The sequence below is a fragment of the Chinchilla lanigera genome, unplaced genomic scaffold (assembly GCF_000276665.1).
Source record: "Chinchilla lanigera isolate Chin_1 unplaced genomic scaffold, ChiLan1.0 scaffold00068, whole genome shotgun sequence".
Taxonomy (NCBI): domain Eukaryota; kingdom Metazoa; phylum Chordata; class Mammalia; order Rodentia; family Chinchillidae; genus Chinchilla; species Chinchilla lanigera.
The window spans coordinates 12,856,996-12,874,428 of NW_004955469.1; the positions used below are offsets into that span (position 1 = coordinate 12,856,996).

General features: G+C 47.4%; 1 protein-coding gene across 3 annotated transcripts in view; it reads right to left on the reverse strand.

Annotated features, from left to right (window-relative positions):
• The window catches only part of Galnt14 (polypeptide N-acetylgalactosaminyltransferase 14), a 215,589-nt gene extending 206,805 nt beyond the window's left edge, over positions 1-8,784 (reverse strand). Inside the window, exon 1 of one of the 3 annotated variants that reach the window (XM_005400558.2) lies at positions 8,152-8,783. In XM_005400558.2, the coding sequence (XP_005400615.1) occupies positions 8,152-8,280 (129 nt within the window). In that variant the 5' untranslated portion in view covers positions 8,281-8,783. Of the gene's footprint in view, positions 1-8,151 lie in introns of all 3 variants that reach the window. The other 2 variants (XM_005400557.2, XM_005400559.2) reach the window with 2 other exon arrangements.
• Positions 8,785-17,433: the final 8,649 nt, after the last annotated feature.

Genomic DNA, 17,433 nt, shown 5'->3' on the forward strand with positions numbered 1-17,433 from the left:
GGCCATAACAGAACGGCACATATTTTCTGTCCAAAGAGTGAGCTCAAGCCCACTTGCTAGTTAGACCAGCTTGCCAAAGTCTCCTCCCTCTTCTAACCTCAGATTCCTCATACCTCAGAAAATATGAATAGTAACATCCGCCTCACAAGGGTGCAGTAAGAATCAAATGAGGCATTTGTGAATACAAGTGCTTTGTAAACTGTAGAACACCATAGGCAGGGTGAAGGGAAACAAGCTACCTCTCATTTGCCTTCTCCTGATTCACCCTTTAATCAGTCAAGTCGCTCAGCCAGTTCCTCTCTGAGGAAGACCACCTGCCCACCATAAGGACATTAGTCAACTCAGCACTCAGCTGGCAGCCATCAATTGGCTGTCTATTAATAACCAATTATCCGGGTGGCTTAATTAATCCATGCACCACATAGTCTGATCTCCCTGAGCTCTTGGAAAACAATGGGCCTGAATACAGGCACCCGCTAATTTCTCAATGGCCATCAAGGAATTTGGCATCCATTATGCCTGCGTGTAGCAGCTGCAAGTGATGGGCACATAAATATTGACTGGACCAGCCTCTCTGTGGCTGGGGGGGAACATGAATGGCTAGTATTCTCAGACGATAAGAGAAGCAACACAGATCTTCAGCACAGACAACTAGGGAAGAAAATCCTAACTTCCCAGTCTCAGTGAGGACACTGACTAGAAAGGATTCATCACTTTGGAGAGAGCTTGTCAAGATGACAGGGTCCAACCAACTCTATCTCTTGTCCTGGAAAGAGATGCAACATGAGTTTAAGCAGCAGAGTTCTCAGGAAGGAGGCGGCTGGGGTGGCTGCTCTCCATCTGAGCATTAAAACTGTGGCAGGAACACATGCATGTGCTCTGCTCCCCTGTGTTTCCTTGAAAGATCTGTGTAATGCTCCCAGTTAAGATGACAACTGACATGAGGAGGATTTAATTATTTTTTTAAGTGCCTAATCTTTTCTCCAGGAAATGGTATGCAGAAGAAGCTTTGTACTTGAAATCAGCATTGTCCAGGAGGCGGTGGATCAGATGGCTCCTTCTTTCCAGAGATAAGGGCGCCTGCTGATAGAAAGCTGAATGGCTCAGAGTGGGCCAGAGCAGCAACTTCATTCTGTGAGAAAGAACAGCCTTTTGCCTCCTGAGCTGTCCTGGAAGCAGCAAGGCAGGCTGCTCTGACCTTGGAGACTGCTCCCTGCGACTCCCGACCCAGCACCCTGGGGTTCTTGGCTCTACAGAGCCATTAGCTTTTCAGGGGACAGGAGTCAAGGCAGGAGGAAGAATGTGATGAGGCGAGCAGGGAAGAGAGGAACGGAAAAGCAGGAGGACAGAGGGTACCCGCGGTGGCACCAACATTTCTCACACCACAGCCTTCTCGTCCTCTCTGCTCTCAGCAGCTTCCTAGTACTCATTAGGTCCTGCGATGGCAGCAGGCATTGCCAAATGCAGACTGCTGCCCCAGAAGGTCATATCAGGCCATTTATTCTGAAATACCAAAATATCAGAGCCAGCAAATTTCAGGAGCTTCTGCAAAACTCCCCAGGGTATCAGTGTGTACATGTGTGTATATATGTGTGTGTGCGTGTGTGTGTGTGTGTGTGTGTTCTTCAGTATCCCAAAGGGATTCTTTTTAATCAGCTCAACATCTGAGGATTCAAAGGCTGATTTATTTTCGGGTTTAGCATTTCTGGTAAAATAATTAAGAGATAAGAAATAGACACAAAGTATCTGTGGTATAATTATTTATAGCCATAAGGTCTCCCTTCAGAGCTATTCACAACCAACCTGAACCAACTCAGACTGTGAGCAGGCAGATGGGAGAGAGGCTGTGCCGTTAGTGTGCTGGTCCCATTTCACAGCTAGGGAGACTGAGCCAGGAGGAGAGGAATCTGAGTTATCCCTGACCCTGCCAAGGGCAGAAAGAGATATCTGGGCTGCCATATCCATAAGCAAAAACAGACAGTAAAACTATGCTTGATCTGGATGTGACAGGGACTATGGAGAGGGTCAGACTCTATCTCCTTGCTCCAGCAAGCAGTGAGTGCCAGGGCAGCAGGAAGCTGGCCACCCAGCGCAGGATGACTGAGGCCACGGGAAGACCCAGCGGCCGGTGCAGAGGGCACAGGGTACATCCTTCCAGACTCCCTTCCCCAAACAGATGGCCAGGCTGTCATTCTGGGTCTCTGGGGTGAGATGTGCAAAAGCCATGGCACTCTCCCCTCTAAGATTAGAGTTGGGAATCTGTCCCTGCTTCCTAATTCAGGTCATTTTCCAAAACCGCATTGGGGACTTTGAGGCAGCCTGGAAGAGTGACAAAACTGTAACTATGAGAAGTCAAGCAAAGGCATAAGCAACATTTCTTCAAACTTGGTTCCTGGGAGCCTGATAAGGGGTAAGACTCTTGGAAATGTGGGATAGGCAGGTGTGGCAAAGGCACCAGGTCAGGTGGCATGAATAACAGGCTTTGTGGGAAACCTAAGCTTTAGGCATCAGCCAACAGAAGCCTTATCAATGCCCTCTGATAAGTGCACATCAGTACTTTCCAGTGCTACAAACAGGAAGTGCTGAAGGAGGGTACCTTCAGACTGGAGAGGCTTATGAAAAGGCACCAACTGATCTTCCTGTTTTGTTCTCTGACTTTCTCTACATAAGGTTTAATTCCACGGCTCTGGATAATGAAGTGTGGGACAGAGATTCTTGGTCTTTGCTTCCCAAATTGCCAGGCCACACAGGGGAGCAGAGTTAAGGATAACAGGGCCCCTCATGCCCACTTAAAGGCATTCCCCTAGAATAGAGACCTGTGGGCTCCTAGGGCCTGAGGGAGACAGCAGGCCAGGAAGGTGAGAGTGAACAGGGACCTGAGCAGGACTAGACACCTAGACACTGCACCAGCCCCCTGGACCTTGTCACAACCTAGGGCGGGCCAAACATGACCCGAGCGAATTTCTCACCAGTCTGAGAGAGGGGGGCTCAGGATTTGCTTAAAAATAAATAAAAATGAAAAACAAGAAAAGCTTATTTCTATCTAGTGCTAGCTAGAACACAAGGACAGGTTATTTCCTAAATACCTAAGATGGCAACTTGCTCTTTGCATATTTCCCAGCCTTGCTACAGGACCAAGTAGCGTTTGGAACCACCAGGTAACAGCATTCATGACAGCTCCTCCAGGGACCTGCCTTAGAAGGGAAACCAGAAGAAAGGGCAAACACGCGCCTGACAATACGCTGCCACTGGTCACGCCGGAGTCAAAGTTCCCTGGACAGAGTCCAAGGTGCATGCACTGAACATCGGTAGATTAACAAGGTCTCCCTCTAAAACGCATAACTTTTTTTAATGGGAGAAATTATCTACTAAATGGTGAATAAAACAACAGTGCCATATACTTAAGGCATTGGTGGTATGCAAATGCTACCAAAAGACAAGCTATCTTCTAATAGTATTTGCTGTATTTCTAGTACAAAACCAACACATTTACATGGGCCTGCGGCACTTTATTCAAAGACTTTAAATTTCTAATACCTTCCTCAGAAATTACCCTCAGGCCTAAACTTCTTTTGCTTTTACTAAGCTCTAAGCCCCTGGACTAAATTTAGTTTCTTGGAAATAAAAGGCAAATTTACTCCTTTTAAAAATTTCTGTCAGTTATTGTATAATTCTCCAATGGCAAACAAACGGCAGAAGAGAAAAGAAATGAAAACCTTTTTGAGGTCCTTTTCAGTGATATAGTATTTATCATTAAAATGCAATTTGAATTAAAACATCAAACTTGTTACATGATTTTCAATTAGAAGTTAGAGCTTTGCTGAATAATTTGGGGACAGGGAACCAGTATTAAAATCGAATCAACATTAAAAAGTCAAATTTAAAGAAATCTTTACTTGAGCTAATAATAGAATTCATCCTTGAAACTGAAAAAAAAATCCAATTAATTTTCTTAAAACAGGAGTACGGCATGCCTTTTCCACACCACTTACACTGTGATCAATGGGGCACAGGTTGTATTGTGCCTACTCTGGAGATGCCATCTCTAGGTAAATGGGGACCCTTCCTAGGGCAGTGAAGAAAGGAGGACAAGGGGCTGAAATTTTAGAAACAGACCTGACCCGGGCCCCTGCAGAGGCAGTGTACCCGACAGAATTTAAGAATTGGGCCCTTCCCAGCCTTCTCACCTCTGAATACCATTCCCAACTTTGCTGAAGATTCTAAAGGACAGAGAATGCATTGTTCTTGCTCTGGAGACTAAGCTGACCATCTCCACCATGCTGGGCTTGGGCTCAGAAAACAACATCCAAAGGAAAGGACTCAGAAACACAGTCTCTTTTTGAACTTTTCCTGTCCTCTTGTCTCTTCTTCCCTTGTTCAGCCTTTAATCAAGAAATTAGAATTTCTCTCCCCCAAAGTGAGTCATAGAAACTAGAATGTGTTTCCCCAAAGTAAGTCAGAAAACCTAAAAATATGCCAATCTTTCTCTGCTCTTGTGTCTTAGAGCTGACCATAAAGAAATTCTCTGACCTATCTTATCTTATAATAGATCTCAAGACATGAATTCCAGAAAGAGTCCTGCCCATAACTTGGAAAAATGCTGCACAGAGAGGCCAGGTCTATCAGTCTTAGATTAGACTGTCTTGGTCCAGTCATGGTTCTACACAGCTATCCAGCATCTGTCAAATCTAAACATATAAATGAATAGTTCACCCGAGTTTTTGGGTCTTCATTCTGAAGGTCCTGTGTCATATAAAACTATGAGGAAATGAATTTGTTTTGCTTTTCTCTAGTTCATCTGTCTCCTGTTATATGGGTGCCAGCCATGGGATCCGCCCCCTTTTCTACCCCTACACTGGGAAGAAACCAGGATAAAAATTTCCCCAAGACTTCAGTGTGTCCAGGAAAGAGCCTTCCCTGTGATTATGCATGAGCATTTCTGAGAGATACCTAGTGTACTGAACTCACTCCAAACTCCCAGTTGTTCCCCATGATTGACATGTGTCCCATCTGAATCCCTCCTGGGAAGGAAACAGTCTCTGCACTGGCAAATGATTCCTGAACCAGTGCTGCTGCAACCACTGGATACAACAACCCATTAGGAGAATCCTCCCCACCAGACATCCTCTGTCCAGCCAGAGGAGCCTTCTGAGCTCCTTATGAACTTCTCCAAGTGCATCTGAGGTGGTTCCCATCCCAGCACTTCTACAATTACACCAATCCCCTGGCAACCCTCCAAGAGTGAGCAAACTCTGGAAAGTTGGTGGAGAGCTCATGCTCCAACCTCACTATGCCACCCACACCCACATACAGGAGACCCAGGCACAGAAGAAGGACAGGATGGGCAGTTGCTAGAACATCCCATTTCATTCTTGTCCCGACACTACCACTAGCAGAGACTTGTTATCTTGGGCCAAATGTTAATCACTTCACTGTATCTGCATAAAAGTATTATCACTCTAGTGTGGTTGTTGTGAAGATTAAATGAGCTAATATACATGAAACATAGCTTGTGAATTTGCAAAGCAGTGTACAAGTGCTAGCAGCTGTTATTTAGCTTGAGTGCATATGCTCACCCAAGCTTAGGTCCATCAGCACACAAAAGAATAAAATCATCCAGTCATTTTTATATGCTGCCAACCATCTTACAAAACATCAACAGACCTCGTATTTTTCGATAGGCTGCTTCAGAATCACATGGGGCATTGCAAAAATACTAATTATAGGACCCAGAGAATCACATTCTCTGCAATATACTCAAGAATCTGTTATCAGGCTCTTGAGGGATTCTGACATACAGTCAGGTTTGGGGACCATTATACTCCTTTGAAAATGGCATGTAAAGTTCCTGCATATACCAGGCCAGGGAAATAGAAGAGTTCCGGTGCTAAGAAGGGATTTCTCTTTATCTCTCTTCAGATATACATACACTAAGATACAGAGGGATGCTCACTCACCAGACAAAATACACCCATGAGTGTACACAGCATATACAAGGATGCACAAAGCCACATATACAGGTGGAAAAACAGAAGAGAGAAAAACACCAACAACAAAAAAAGAAGCCCACCTAATAATTAAAGGTATCAAGGTTTTAAGAGTGACTAGAAGTCACTGTTCTAAAAAAGATACACAAAATAGAGAGGGTAGGATAAGATGTTCAAACAAACAGCACGTGATCTTCTGCGACTGCACAGTACCACAATGGACTCTTGATATGAGACTGCTCATTTGTTCATAATTCTGTTTCAGAACTTACAGGAAGCACCCCAAAAGCAAGGGTCCATCGTAACAGCCTCTAAACTCAGCACTGAGCCCGGTGCTTGAGTGCTCCCCAGGCTGAGAAGAGACAAGAAAAGCAGAAGGACAAAGCACACCCAGTAAACACAGCTCTTGTCCCAGATCCCCAGGGCAAACTAAGAATAAGTAAGCTTAAGGTAATGAGGTTCAAGGCAAAACTGGAAAGTTCATGTCCCTGCAGGCATCCTTAACTGCTTCACAAGAAGCAGAACCACCTAGGGAGAAGGAAGAAAACATTCTAGATCCCTGAGCAAGGTCTGAGGTGAGAAAAATGAATCCACTGCTACAAAGGCTGTTTGAAGTCACCAATCTGACCTTGTCACTTTCTTGCTTAACACCCCTTCTGTGGTCCTTAACGTCCCAATCCCTCACTCAGCTCAGCCTTACACAGGCCCCCAGGCTCATCCCTGAGGTCTTGCATGCTTTGCACTCCAATTATGCCAGACTCACACAACATGCTGTGTCATTCCTCCGCGTCACACCTGGGATGCCCTCCTATCTACTGGCAAACCTGGCCATCCTTCTCAACTCAATTCCTCTTCCTAGATGTAGCCCCAGGGCTCCCATAACACCCAGTGCTAGGAACCATGTGGGCCCTGCACCCTGCACGACTGAGGAGCCAATCCCCACCTCCAGGGAGCAGGTTCCATAGCACCTAGCACACTGTGTGGCACACAGCTGGATAAATGTTTGATGAAATCAGCCAAACATTGACAAGATTCCAAAACACGAGTGCCAGAGGACTTAGTCTAAGGGGTAACTTATGAGGCAACTGGGGAGACAATCCTGAGAGTGGAGGTCTGGGCTCAGACCAGCAGAGTGACCTAAAAAGCAAGTAACTTAAAAGACTTTCAACCTGCTTCCTAACCTACGAAATAAGGGTAACACTACCCAACTCACACAACCACTAATGAAGAAAGCACTGTAGGCCCTGGCACATAGTAGGCCCTCCTACAGTACTTACCAGACTCCCTCCCACACACACAACTACTTCTCTCTCCTGCATGTTTCAGACCATAAGCTCCTCCAGGGCCTTTTTTTCCCCAGTTCTTGGAGGGCTGCTCCGGACCCAGTTTATTCACGTTGCCTGGCTGCCAGCAACCCCTCAGAGACTTCCCTTCTGTGCCCCATGGCGAAGTCTGTGGAAAAGACAGAAAACTGGGCCCTGAATCTGAAGGTAAGAGTAAGCCTGGAGGAGAACCTTCCGGCTCCGCTCGGAGACACTGACTGGGCAGGAGTTGGAAAAGCCAGTTGGATTCCTCTTTCCCCAACTCCTCACCAAAACCAAGGCATCTGCTCTTACAGGCTCTGTAGCGGTGTTCCGGGCACATTCAACTTCCCGTGTAGCTGAGGGGCTGGAGAACAGTTGCAGAGTCGGTGGCAACAGGCCGGGTGGGCAGGGGCAGCACGCCAGGGGGCTGCAGGACGCTCGCCCGCGACGCTCACGCGCGCAAACCCCGGCCTCCAGCCTCTCCTGCGCTGGCCTGGCGGCTGCGGGAAACCGCTCAAAACAACCGCCCGGCCAGCCAGTGACCCTCTGGCGGCGCCCTCCGACCGCCAGCCCAGGGTAGCTTCTCCGCAGCGCCCCTCAGCCATGGGACCCCTGCGCGCCGCTCAAGTTGGGAGCCCCGCTCTGCCCGTGAGCGCGCGGGCCCACCACCCACACCCACTGCCACTTTGACACACCGCGGGTCCGGAGAAACAGCTCAGGTGACCTCATGGGGCGCCTGCTACCTGGTCACAGCACCCAGACCCCCAACCTGGCTTCCCGGGAGCCCGCGAGCCAGCGCGCGAGACACGCACCCTCCAGCAAAGCACTGCCCGCGCCGGGCGCACAGCCAAACCGCGTACCTTGGGGGTCTGCACTTCAGGTCCCGGCGGCACCTCCAACTTCCATTTGGTTACCCAGAAGAACAGCAGCACGGTGATCCACAGCACCCCGAAGATTGGCAGTGCCAGGCGGCGAGTCAGGCGCCGCATGGTCCCCTTTGCCTCTTCTGCGCGGCGCTAAGTCCCTGGGGCACCCCCCGGTGGCCAGGGGCGGCGGGGCGGCAGACGCGGACAGCGCCGCTCTCTGGAGAGCGCCAGCCCGAGGATCCGGGCCAGGGCGGCGGGACCCTGCAAGGCGCTCCGTCCGCTTCGGAGAGAAGCGAGCCGGGCGCTCGGGCGCACGAGACGCGGCAGGGAAGGGCCGAGGGGCAGCCGAGCTGCGCGCCCGCTCCAGCCGGAGAAGCGCGGTGGCCTCGGGATGCTCCCCGCGCCGCCGCCGCCGCCGCCTTCGCCTGCCAGCCGCGGCCGAGAGGGAAACTGACTCGAACGGCGGGAGGGCGGAACGGCAGGCTGTAACCGGCACCCCCAGAGGAGCACGAGGGGGAGGGAGGGAAGGAGGCAGAGGAGAGCGAGGAGGGAGGGCGGGCCGACAGACACACAGACTCTGAAGGGGCCGGGCGGGAGCGCGCGGGGCTCTGGGAGGGGGTGCTACCTCCGCCCGCCGCCCGCGGCGCTCGGTGCTGCTGAGCGGCCGCGGCTCGGAGCCCGGGGCGCAGCTCCGGGGCCCCCCTGGATTGAGGCGGGGCGGGGCGGGGCGGGGCGGGGGGGGAATGGTGCCTCAGATGCCCGCCACCCCAGCCGCAGGCTGGGACCGGAGAGAGGCCGGCGCCGGGAGGGGCAGTCCCTGGGAGGAGCGCTCGCTTGCTGCAGGGGGCTGCACGTGGCGCGCACACCCGGCTCCGCGGGCTGAGAGCCGCCCCGGGCTTGGCGTGGCCGGAGGTGCTGCTCCAACCCGGGGCCACCAGCCTGGCCATTCGGGGCCAAGGTCGAGTTCAGCCACGTCCCCAGGCTATTGCTATGCCTGCGTGCAGGTGTCTGGCAACTTTTTCTGCGTCGATGAAAAGCTGAGCTACTCTAAATTTAACTTTAAAGATGTCCTTTTAAAATTTAAGGTACAATTATCTCCCTGAAGGTTTTTCTTTCCCTGTACGCAACCTGGGCTTTGCGCTTGCCAGGGAAGGGGCCCCAAAGTTGGGCTACTGGGCTAACCACAGGGGAAAGTGGCCCTGGCTAGGGGGATACAGAGTTGTCTTTCCAAAGCCCTTCTCCCTGCTACCTTCAGGAAGTACATCCTCCTTTCAGTTGCAGATTAAGACCAGTGGGGCTTCTAAATCTCATTCCCCTTAGGCCTTCGCTTGACTAGAATAAGGCGACATAACCTGACTAGCAATTGTTGACCTAGCCCAGTCACACCAGCTGTGTGAATCATAGCTAAGTCCCTTACCTTCCCTGAGCCTTAAATTCCTCGTCTGTAAAATGGAGAAAACAGTTCCTCCTCTGACAGTTGAGTGCATAGCTGTGAAACCTGAAGGCAAAGTGCCGGTGTTACCTGAGAGCTGGAAAAGGGGAAGGGAAACCTTGCTCCACCTGGGGAGCAGCGGCTGCTGGAAATGTGTCATTTTATTGGAAGGCATTATTGCCTCAAGTTTCTTAAGGAAGTGAGAACAAGGCACCAGCTACTGTAGCCATCATCCTCCCTGCCACTGTCCCCACCAAACTCAGTGTAGTAGGGGAAGCTCCCGCACCTGACTGAGGTTAGAGAGGTGTAAAGAAGAGCTCCAGAATTCCATCTCCAAGAAGATGAAGCCCCCAAGACAATGTGCTCAGAAAGAGAGGAGCCTATGCAAAGCCTCTGGTGTTGGGTACATTGCCCTCCAGCCATCTGACCTCACATCCCCAAAGGGTCCTTGACTGGGCTGTGGACAGGAAGTTTATGGTCAGAGGCTGGGGATATAGCTCAGCAGCACAGAACCTGTCTGGCAAGTGCGAGGTCCTGAGTTTGATTCCCAGTTCCCAAAAATAAATAAATAAATAAAAGCAAAACAAAGAAGTTTATGGTCAGAACAGCAATGGAAATCAAGCAGCTGGGGGGAAACTTAGCACTCTGGCCAGCCCATCTTGAGATGCAGCTGAGTTCACAGACCACCACCACCGTGAGCCCTGGGCTGTGGCTTAGCTCTTGCCTTTCTTAGAACTCCACCCACTGAAAGGTTGGGTGGCTTTGGCCAGACAAAGATTGTCATGACAGGGGTAGAGGAGTAGCAAGGGCACCCATCCCAGCAGCATCTCCAGTTCCCTGGATCTCTTCCAGGAACCTCAACCTGGACTTCAGGCCTGGATGCGGCAGGCTCTGCAGGGGACCCCCAGGCGAGCTGCTGAGCTGCTGTCAGCTCCAGGCGGGAGCTGCAGCACCAGAGTCCATTGCTCAGCGCTTTGTGATGCTGCTTCTGACTAACAGATGGCAGACAGTTACACAACACCACCGCCAGGCTTTCGAGATGCTGTAGCCCCATACTGCCTGCAGCCGCGGCATCTCATTCCGAGTGTTTGGCATATGGGGAAACCAAGGCCCTGGAATGTGGCTGCTCCATAAGGGCCTGTGATACTCAGGACAGCAGAGATTTGGTGCTTGCTTCCTGAATTATCATTCTGTCCTCCACTCACGTGGTGAGATTCCTTGGGCCGATGGAAGCTGTCAGGAGAATCTAATTTGGTTAAGTGTCATTACCTGAGCCAAGCGAAGAGCATAGTAGTCTGGGTTGTCAAATCAGTTGTCATGAGATTTCAGATGGATCTTCCAACGTCTGAAGTCAACTAAGTCTGCAATGTAGGGCCCAGTCCGGTAGCTCTCTCCCAGACCCTGGTCTGTCCGGGGGTCCCTCATGCTCAGGAAGAAATGGAAAACTAATAATAAGCTTAAATAACACAGAGCATAGGTGATCCTAGTGGAGGATTAACTATCACTGGTGATTAGTCCGAGTTACTTTTTTCTCATCATCGCCAATACGGGGAGGAAGAGCTGCTAGCAAAAAAATCTAACATGACAGGAAATGAGAAAAATAAATGTGCTCTGAATGAGGACTATCCTGGAGCCCTAAATTGGATCTCCCTCCCTATCGTGATATTCTTTTTTTTTTTTTTTTTTTTTTGGTTTTGGTTTTTCTCCGGTACCGGGAACCGAACTCACGACCTTGCGCTTGCCAGGCAGGCGCTTTGCCGCTGAGCTAAATCCCCAGCCCCCCTATCGTGATATTCTTGAGCAAATTCCTCCTCTCTCTGCGTCTCAGTTTCCCTGTCTGTGCTGTCATATTATCACAAAAGCCCTCCCGGCTCACACACCCAGGGGTCTCACCTTGCTTGTCCCTGGGTTAGGGCTGTGCACACCACTCCTGTCATGGAGTTCTGTGGAAGCCATTCTCTCCTCACAGCCGAAGACATTAGAGAGCAAATTGGGTACTGGAGCAGATGTGAGTCATTCATGTTAGTATAAAAACTATGGAATAAAACCCATTATGGCCCCAGAAAGCTGTGTAAAGCAGCATATGGAACAAATGTAAGCTGGAAACAGGAGGAAGCTGTGAAGTCCAATGCATATGCTCTCCAGCGGCATTTGCTGTGGGTTTTCGCACTTTGTCTCTCATTTCCTTTGGCTGTCCCGTCACTCTCGCTCAGCTCACTGCAGAGGCTGCAGCCTTTGTTCCTTTTGGATCTGATTTCCAAGTCCCTCCTCTCTGCCCACCATGTGACTTCACTGATAGATACGTGTGTGCACACTGGTGTAGCTATGTGTGTACCTTGCCATCTGCACATTCATAGGAACTGTCACAACAAGTGAGATGACCCCGGACACCCTAATGAAATTTTATGCGCAGAGGCTCAGGCAGTTTTCTGTGCATGTCTTTACCACTTCTAGGCTATAGGGAAAGGTAGCAGTGGCCAGCCAGATGGCAGCACAGAGAGGAGATGAGATGCACGCATGCTGGCCTGGCCCTGGCAGGGTTCCCCAGCAGCAAAAACAGTGAGCAGCAGTAATGCAAAGATGTCTGTTTTTATTCCACAGCCCTAGAGGAGCAAGTCCTTGGGCCAACCCCTGCGGTGGGGCTCTGTTCAAGTTCCCCAGCTGTAAATAATACAACAGCCCCCTTTTCCTCTGTGTTCCTCTCTCTTATCACTGTGGATCCTGTCAAAACCACATGTTCCGGTATCCCGCAAGGGCCTTTTACACAACGACCGATGGGATAGTTGCTAAATAAGAGTGAGCCATTATCAACTATTAACCCCTCTCTCTGCAACTTTGGTGACTCTTTGCCAAAGGAATAAAGCCAGCCTGCTTTTCTTCTCATTTCTGATAAGCAGAGAGAGGGCTTTATCCAAGGAATAAGGGATCTGACAGTCATCTTTCTGAATCTTTCTGCATCCATTGAACAATTCCTTTCACTCTCCCGCTACCCTCAGTCCTTCCCTCCACCTTTCTTCTTATGTACCACTGTATAATTTGCTTGCTTGGAAGGGATTTATATCTTTGCATTTCAAAAGCCTGCCTCTTTCATTATTTTGAAATGCCTCCAAACTTTCTTTGTTCCTCACCCAAATGCCAAGTGTAAAACTTACTACTGCTACATTGATAAGTCTTCGCTGGTTGTGGAAAGTGGTTTGATCTTCAGTGGTGCTGTTCTGTATGGTGACTTGAGACTTAGTTCCCTTAACCCTCATATAAAAAGTTCTAGCTTGAAGGAGTGACCAAGTTAGTTTAACATAAAATGGAAGAAAATTATTTAATCTGAATTATCTTGATGGGACTATCAAAGAAAACAAGCAGAAGAAAGAGAGGGATCCAGTGACAGATATGCCCACCTATCAGATGTCTGTCAGATGTCAAACCTCATCAGCTCTGATGGTCACTGGCATCATCTCTGACAGTCAAAGACAGCCTTTGGTAGTCTTGAGCATTAAGTCAGGACTGAAAGGTCAAGGGGGCTCCTGCCCTTGACCTAGCTCTAGCAGCGCAAGTCATAGAAGAAACAGAACTGTGCTGGGGCCTCTCCAATCCAACTGGACCTTCAGCAGAGAGAATAGCCAAGCAGGCGATAAAATTAATGTGAATGAATAAAAAGGGGTGGTGTCATAGAAACAGGAGTGTAAATACAGCAATAACAACAAATTTAACATTCAGCCTTTGTTTTGAGGACACAGTAAGGAATTGTGAGGTCCACAGGACCATTGAGGAATCAACTCCAACTGACCATTGCAATGCAGATAAAACATTGGCAGAATTTTCTCCCCATTGGCAGAGTTTTCCAACTTCTCAACAGAAGCGGAAGCCCAGGTGATGAAGTAACCTCTTCTGAGGTTTTGTTTATTTTGTCTTTGTTGTTGAGGCTGTTTTTCAGTATTAGGGACTGAGGCCAAGACCTTCTCATTGAACTACATTCTCAGCCCTTTTTTATTTTTTTAATTTTGAGACAAGATCTCACTAAGTCACTGTACCCTGGATTTTAACTATTACTGACTAATCTACCCCCCACACACACACACACAAATTGGGTAGCTTAAACTCAGCAGATTTTTCATCTGGATCCAGCCTGCTTATTGCCAGTTTGTAAACTGTACTTGGCCATACATATTTTAATAAGCACTGAGATGTTTCTGGGAACCAGCTCCTCTCATGGAAACAGATATACCCAGCTAGGACAAAGGGGAAAGTGGACCAGACTACCTGAGTGTTCAAGGAAGGGAATCATACAGTTCAATACTCTTTGTTCTGTATGTGAGGAATATGCAGCCTAAAGAATGCATGGTCTAGGCATGATCTGCCTAGACCAAGACATGGTATAGCTCATGGGCAATACCATATCCAACCTCCTCACCCCCATGCTCCTAAGTGACATCCCTCTCTGAGTTTCACAGGCCCAGTGGAACACAGAGCTGAGAAATCAGGAGGAGGTGTGGCTACTAAGCCTAGAAGTTTCCAAATAATCAGCAAAAAAAATCCACAGAGACCTTGTGAGCACCAACTCTGGGCAATTTATTATGATGAATACAAATAAATACAAGGTCTATCTCTAGCTCTTCCAGAAAGTGTAAGCTAGTAATTTTTTAAAAAGTTTGAGTGTAAAAAGACCTGGTCTTTCTCTGTGTTTCTGCTGGGTGAGAAGAGCTTCAGTCCACCTGAGAATTAGCTACACTGCCGCAGGAAAATCATTTTTGGAGCCATGCTCTGTACCTGTCTTCCATTTCTCCCTCTAAGTGCAGTACAAATATTAATTAAACAAGATTATTTGAAAAGTGCTTTTAGCATTTGAACTCAAGTGAGCTGCGTCACAAAATAATATTAATATCACTCCCTTCTGTTGGCAGAATACTGTTTTGTTTTGTTTTGTTTTAATAAATACTCCTTCCCTTTTTTTTTTTTTTTTTTTTGCAGTTTTCTCCATGCAATTTATTTTGCCCATCCTCTGGCTATCTCACCTTTTGTGTCATAATTTTCATGAGACAAGTGAAAATAATAATTTGTCTTGTGCTCCAAAGAGGCAAATCCCTTTTTCTGGCTTGATCCGACAAAGGCCAGTTTGAGTGGTAATAGAAAGGAGCCCTATGTACAGTCCAAGCGCAAATCCTCAGGGAGAAATAATGCATCTCTTTGGGGAAAAAGAAATCGCTTACACTTATGAGCTAGGAGATTTTCAATTTATAAAGGTTTCCTATTTCTTTTGATTGCTGTAATAACTGCATTCCAGAAAGGTTAGGCTGCTTCTCTGTAAGGCAGAGCTGAGATCCGAGATGTAGATTCAAATATGATGACTGACAGGCATCCCTCTCCAGACCCTGGACCACCGCCCTGGGCGATTTTAAAGCAGTGAGGATCAAAGGGTTAAAATCCATTACCCAGAGAGATGGGAAAGTTCCTCTCAGTGATTTCTTCCCTCATCATTGCTCTCAGGCCTGAATTCCAAATTGATTTCCTTAATAACTATTAAAGATCTTTTTAATTAAACCAGGCATCCTCTTCCTTGGCAAACTTTTCTTGATGACATCCCTGGTTAATTAAAGGTTTAAACTGCAAAGACGTATTACATAAGAAGAAGGGAGCCTGCTTTATGGCGTGCCAGTGAAGGATCCTGCTGGTTTCTGCAGCAGGACCCCGGTGATGCCTCTGTGCAGCTCTCAGCTTCCTTTAAGGCATCAAAGGCCCCAGAAAGTGTTAATAAAGATGATTGGGAGGAGGGGATACTTTTTCTGTTTCCTGAGGTTCACTTTCCCCTTTCATGCTTGCCAGGAAGCGTTCATCAAGTTTTTCTCATTAAAAACATCGCTCATTTGGGTCACAATTCACTGAGGCTGACAAAACATTTTTACCTTTTCATCCAAAATTCCTGAGTTGAAGTTGATACGTTTGTAACCAGACAAGAAAGGATAAAAGCCTTTTGTTCCGCCCTTCAAGAAAATGCAGCAAATTTTACAAGAGGATGTGCCCGTTTCTCAGGAAGAAAAATACTTCATACATAAATTATTTATTTATTTATTTACACAGTTGCCGAGATTCATTAGAAAATGACCCTGATTCATTCATCTTCTTTCTCCCAGTTCTTTTTTCTACCGGGTTCTCTATTTTGAAATGGTAAGGTATGTAAAATGTCACTAAGGAACAGAGCTTTTCTTCACGCAAAGTTAAACAGTTCGTGAGCTGTGAATCAAACCCATGACCTTGGCTTTGCTGTCATCATGGTCGACAGCAGTGGTGCCTAACCTAGATGTACATTGGAATTATCTTTGAATGTTATAAAAATCATAGGCATCTGCCAGACGCTAAGCCTGGTGAAATTTTTATGGGCATATCTCTAGGGCCCCAAATCTGGGAATCGCTGTGAGTGTCGCCTGTAGGCCTGCGTACAAGTGGAAATGGTGGTCCAATTTCTCAGTATTTTGGTCTGAAAGGCAACTCAGACTGGCAAAACAAAGGGAAATAGAACTGTACCAGTACTGCTGAGAGAAAATGGCTGTAATTCTGATAAGACTCCAAGGAGAAGACTAAAAATTCTTTCTTTGTGATTTTTTAAAAAACTGAAGCCAGGAGTATAGACAATCCATATTATAATCAGATGTGTGACAAGAACTACTCATAGACTGTCACTGGTCAGTAGCTCACAGCTCGACATCAGTGGTTCTCCAACTATAAAGAGAATCAGAATCACCTGAAGACTTTATTTTACTGGCCATCTTATTATAAAAATTTTCAAACACATGTATAAACATAGAATAGCAGTACACTGAATTATAAGTGTGTTATACCTACAGCCCAGATTCAAAAACTGCTAGTGTTTGGCTAGACAGGTGTGTGCCCACATATGCATGAGTATGTGGTATGATCAAAATATACAGTAAATGCTTAATCTTTTTTAAGATACATTATAGTAAAAGACTATGTCATTGCCTTCAAAATACTCCACTTCACTTCAGACACATTTATCCTATGGTTCTTGCCACTTTCTCAAGCAGTTCTGGAAGTTTTTTTCCACAATTACCTTTAGTTGCACTGACATAGCTGGCTTGATATTCTGAATCAATTCAAAATATACATCATTGCCAGGCATGGTGGCACATGTCTGTAATCGCAGCACTCAGGAGACTGAGGCAAGAGGATCGTTGCAAGTTGGAGACCAGCCTGGGCTACAAAGTAAGCTCAAGTCCAGCCTGAACTGCATAGCGAGAACCTGTCTCAAAAACGAAAGACCAAAAAAAAAAAAAAAAGAACTATACACCATTTATGATCATTTTGACTTTGGGGAAGAGCCAAAAGTTGCACGGTACCAGATCTAGTGAATAAGGCAGATCTTGAGGTCGCTACAAAAAGACATGAAAGAGGACTTCCAGAACTGTTTCAGAACATGGCAGGGAGAGTGGAATATGCCTGTTTGCAGTGAGAGGGATTAATGGCACTGTGTCTTTTATTGTAATAAAATTTTAAATATAAACACAACCATATTTTGTAATCAGGCCCCTTATTAATTGCTGAACAATTGAAAGGTAAATAACAGAGGTCATGATCCATGGCGCCTTTGCTAGCTTTCTGTTACTGTAGCAGACACTCGAGATCACCAACTTATTTTTAAAAGTTTTATTTGGGCTCACAGTTGTGGAAGTTCCCGACTATGACCTGATTGGTTCCATGGCTCCGGGCCTGTGGTAAAGTAGCACATCATGGGGAGTTGCGAGCATGGGGGAAAGCAAAAGCACTCACCTCACAGCCAAGAGGAAGAGCAAGGGCCAAGGTCCCCTAATCTTCTTTAAGGGACCGGACAACCT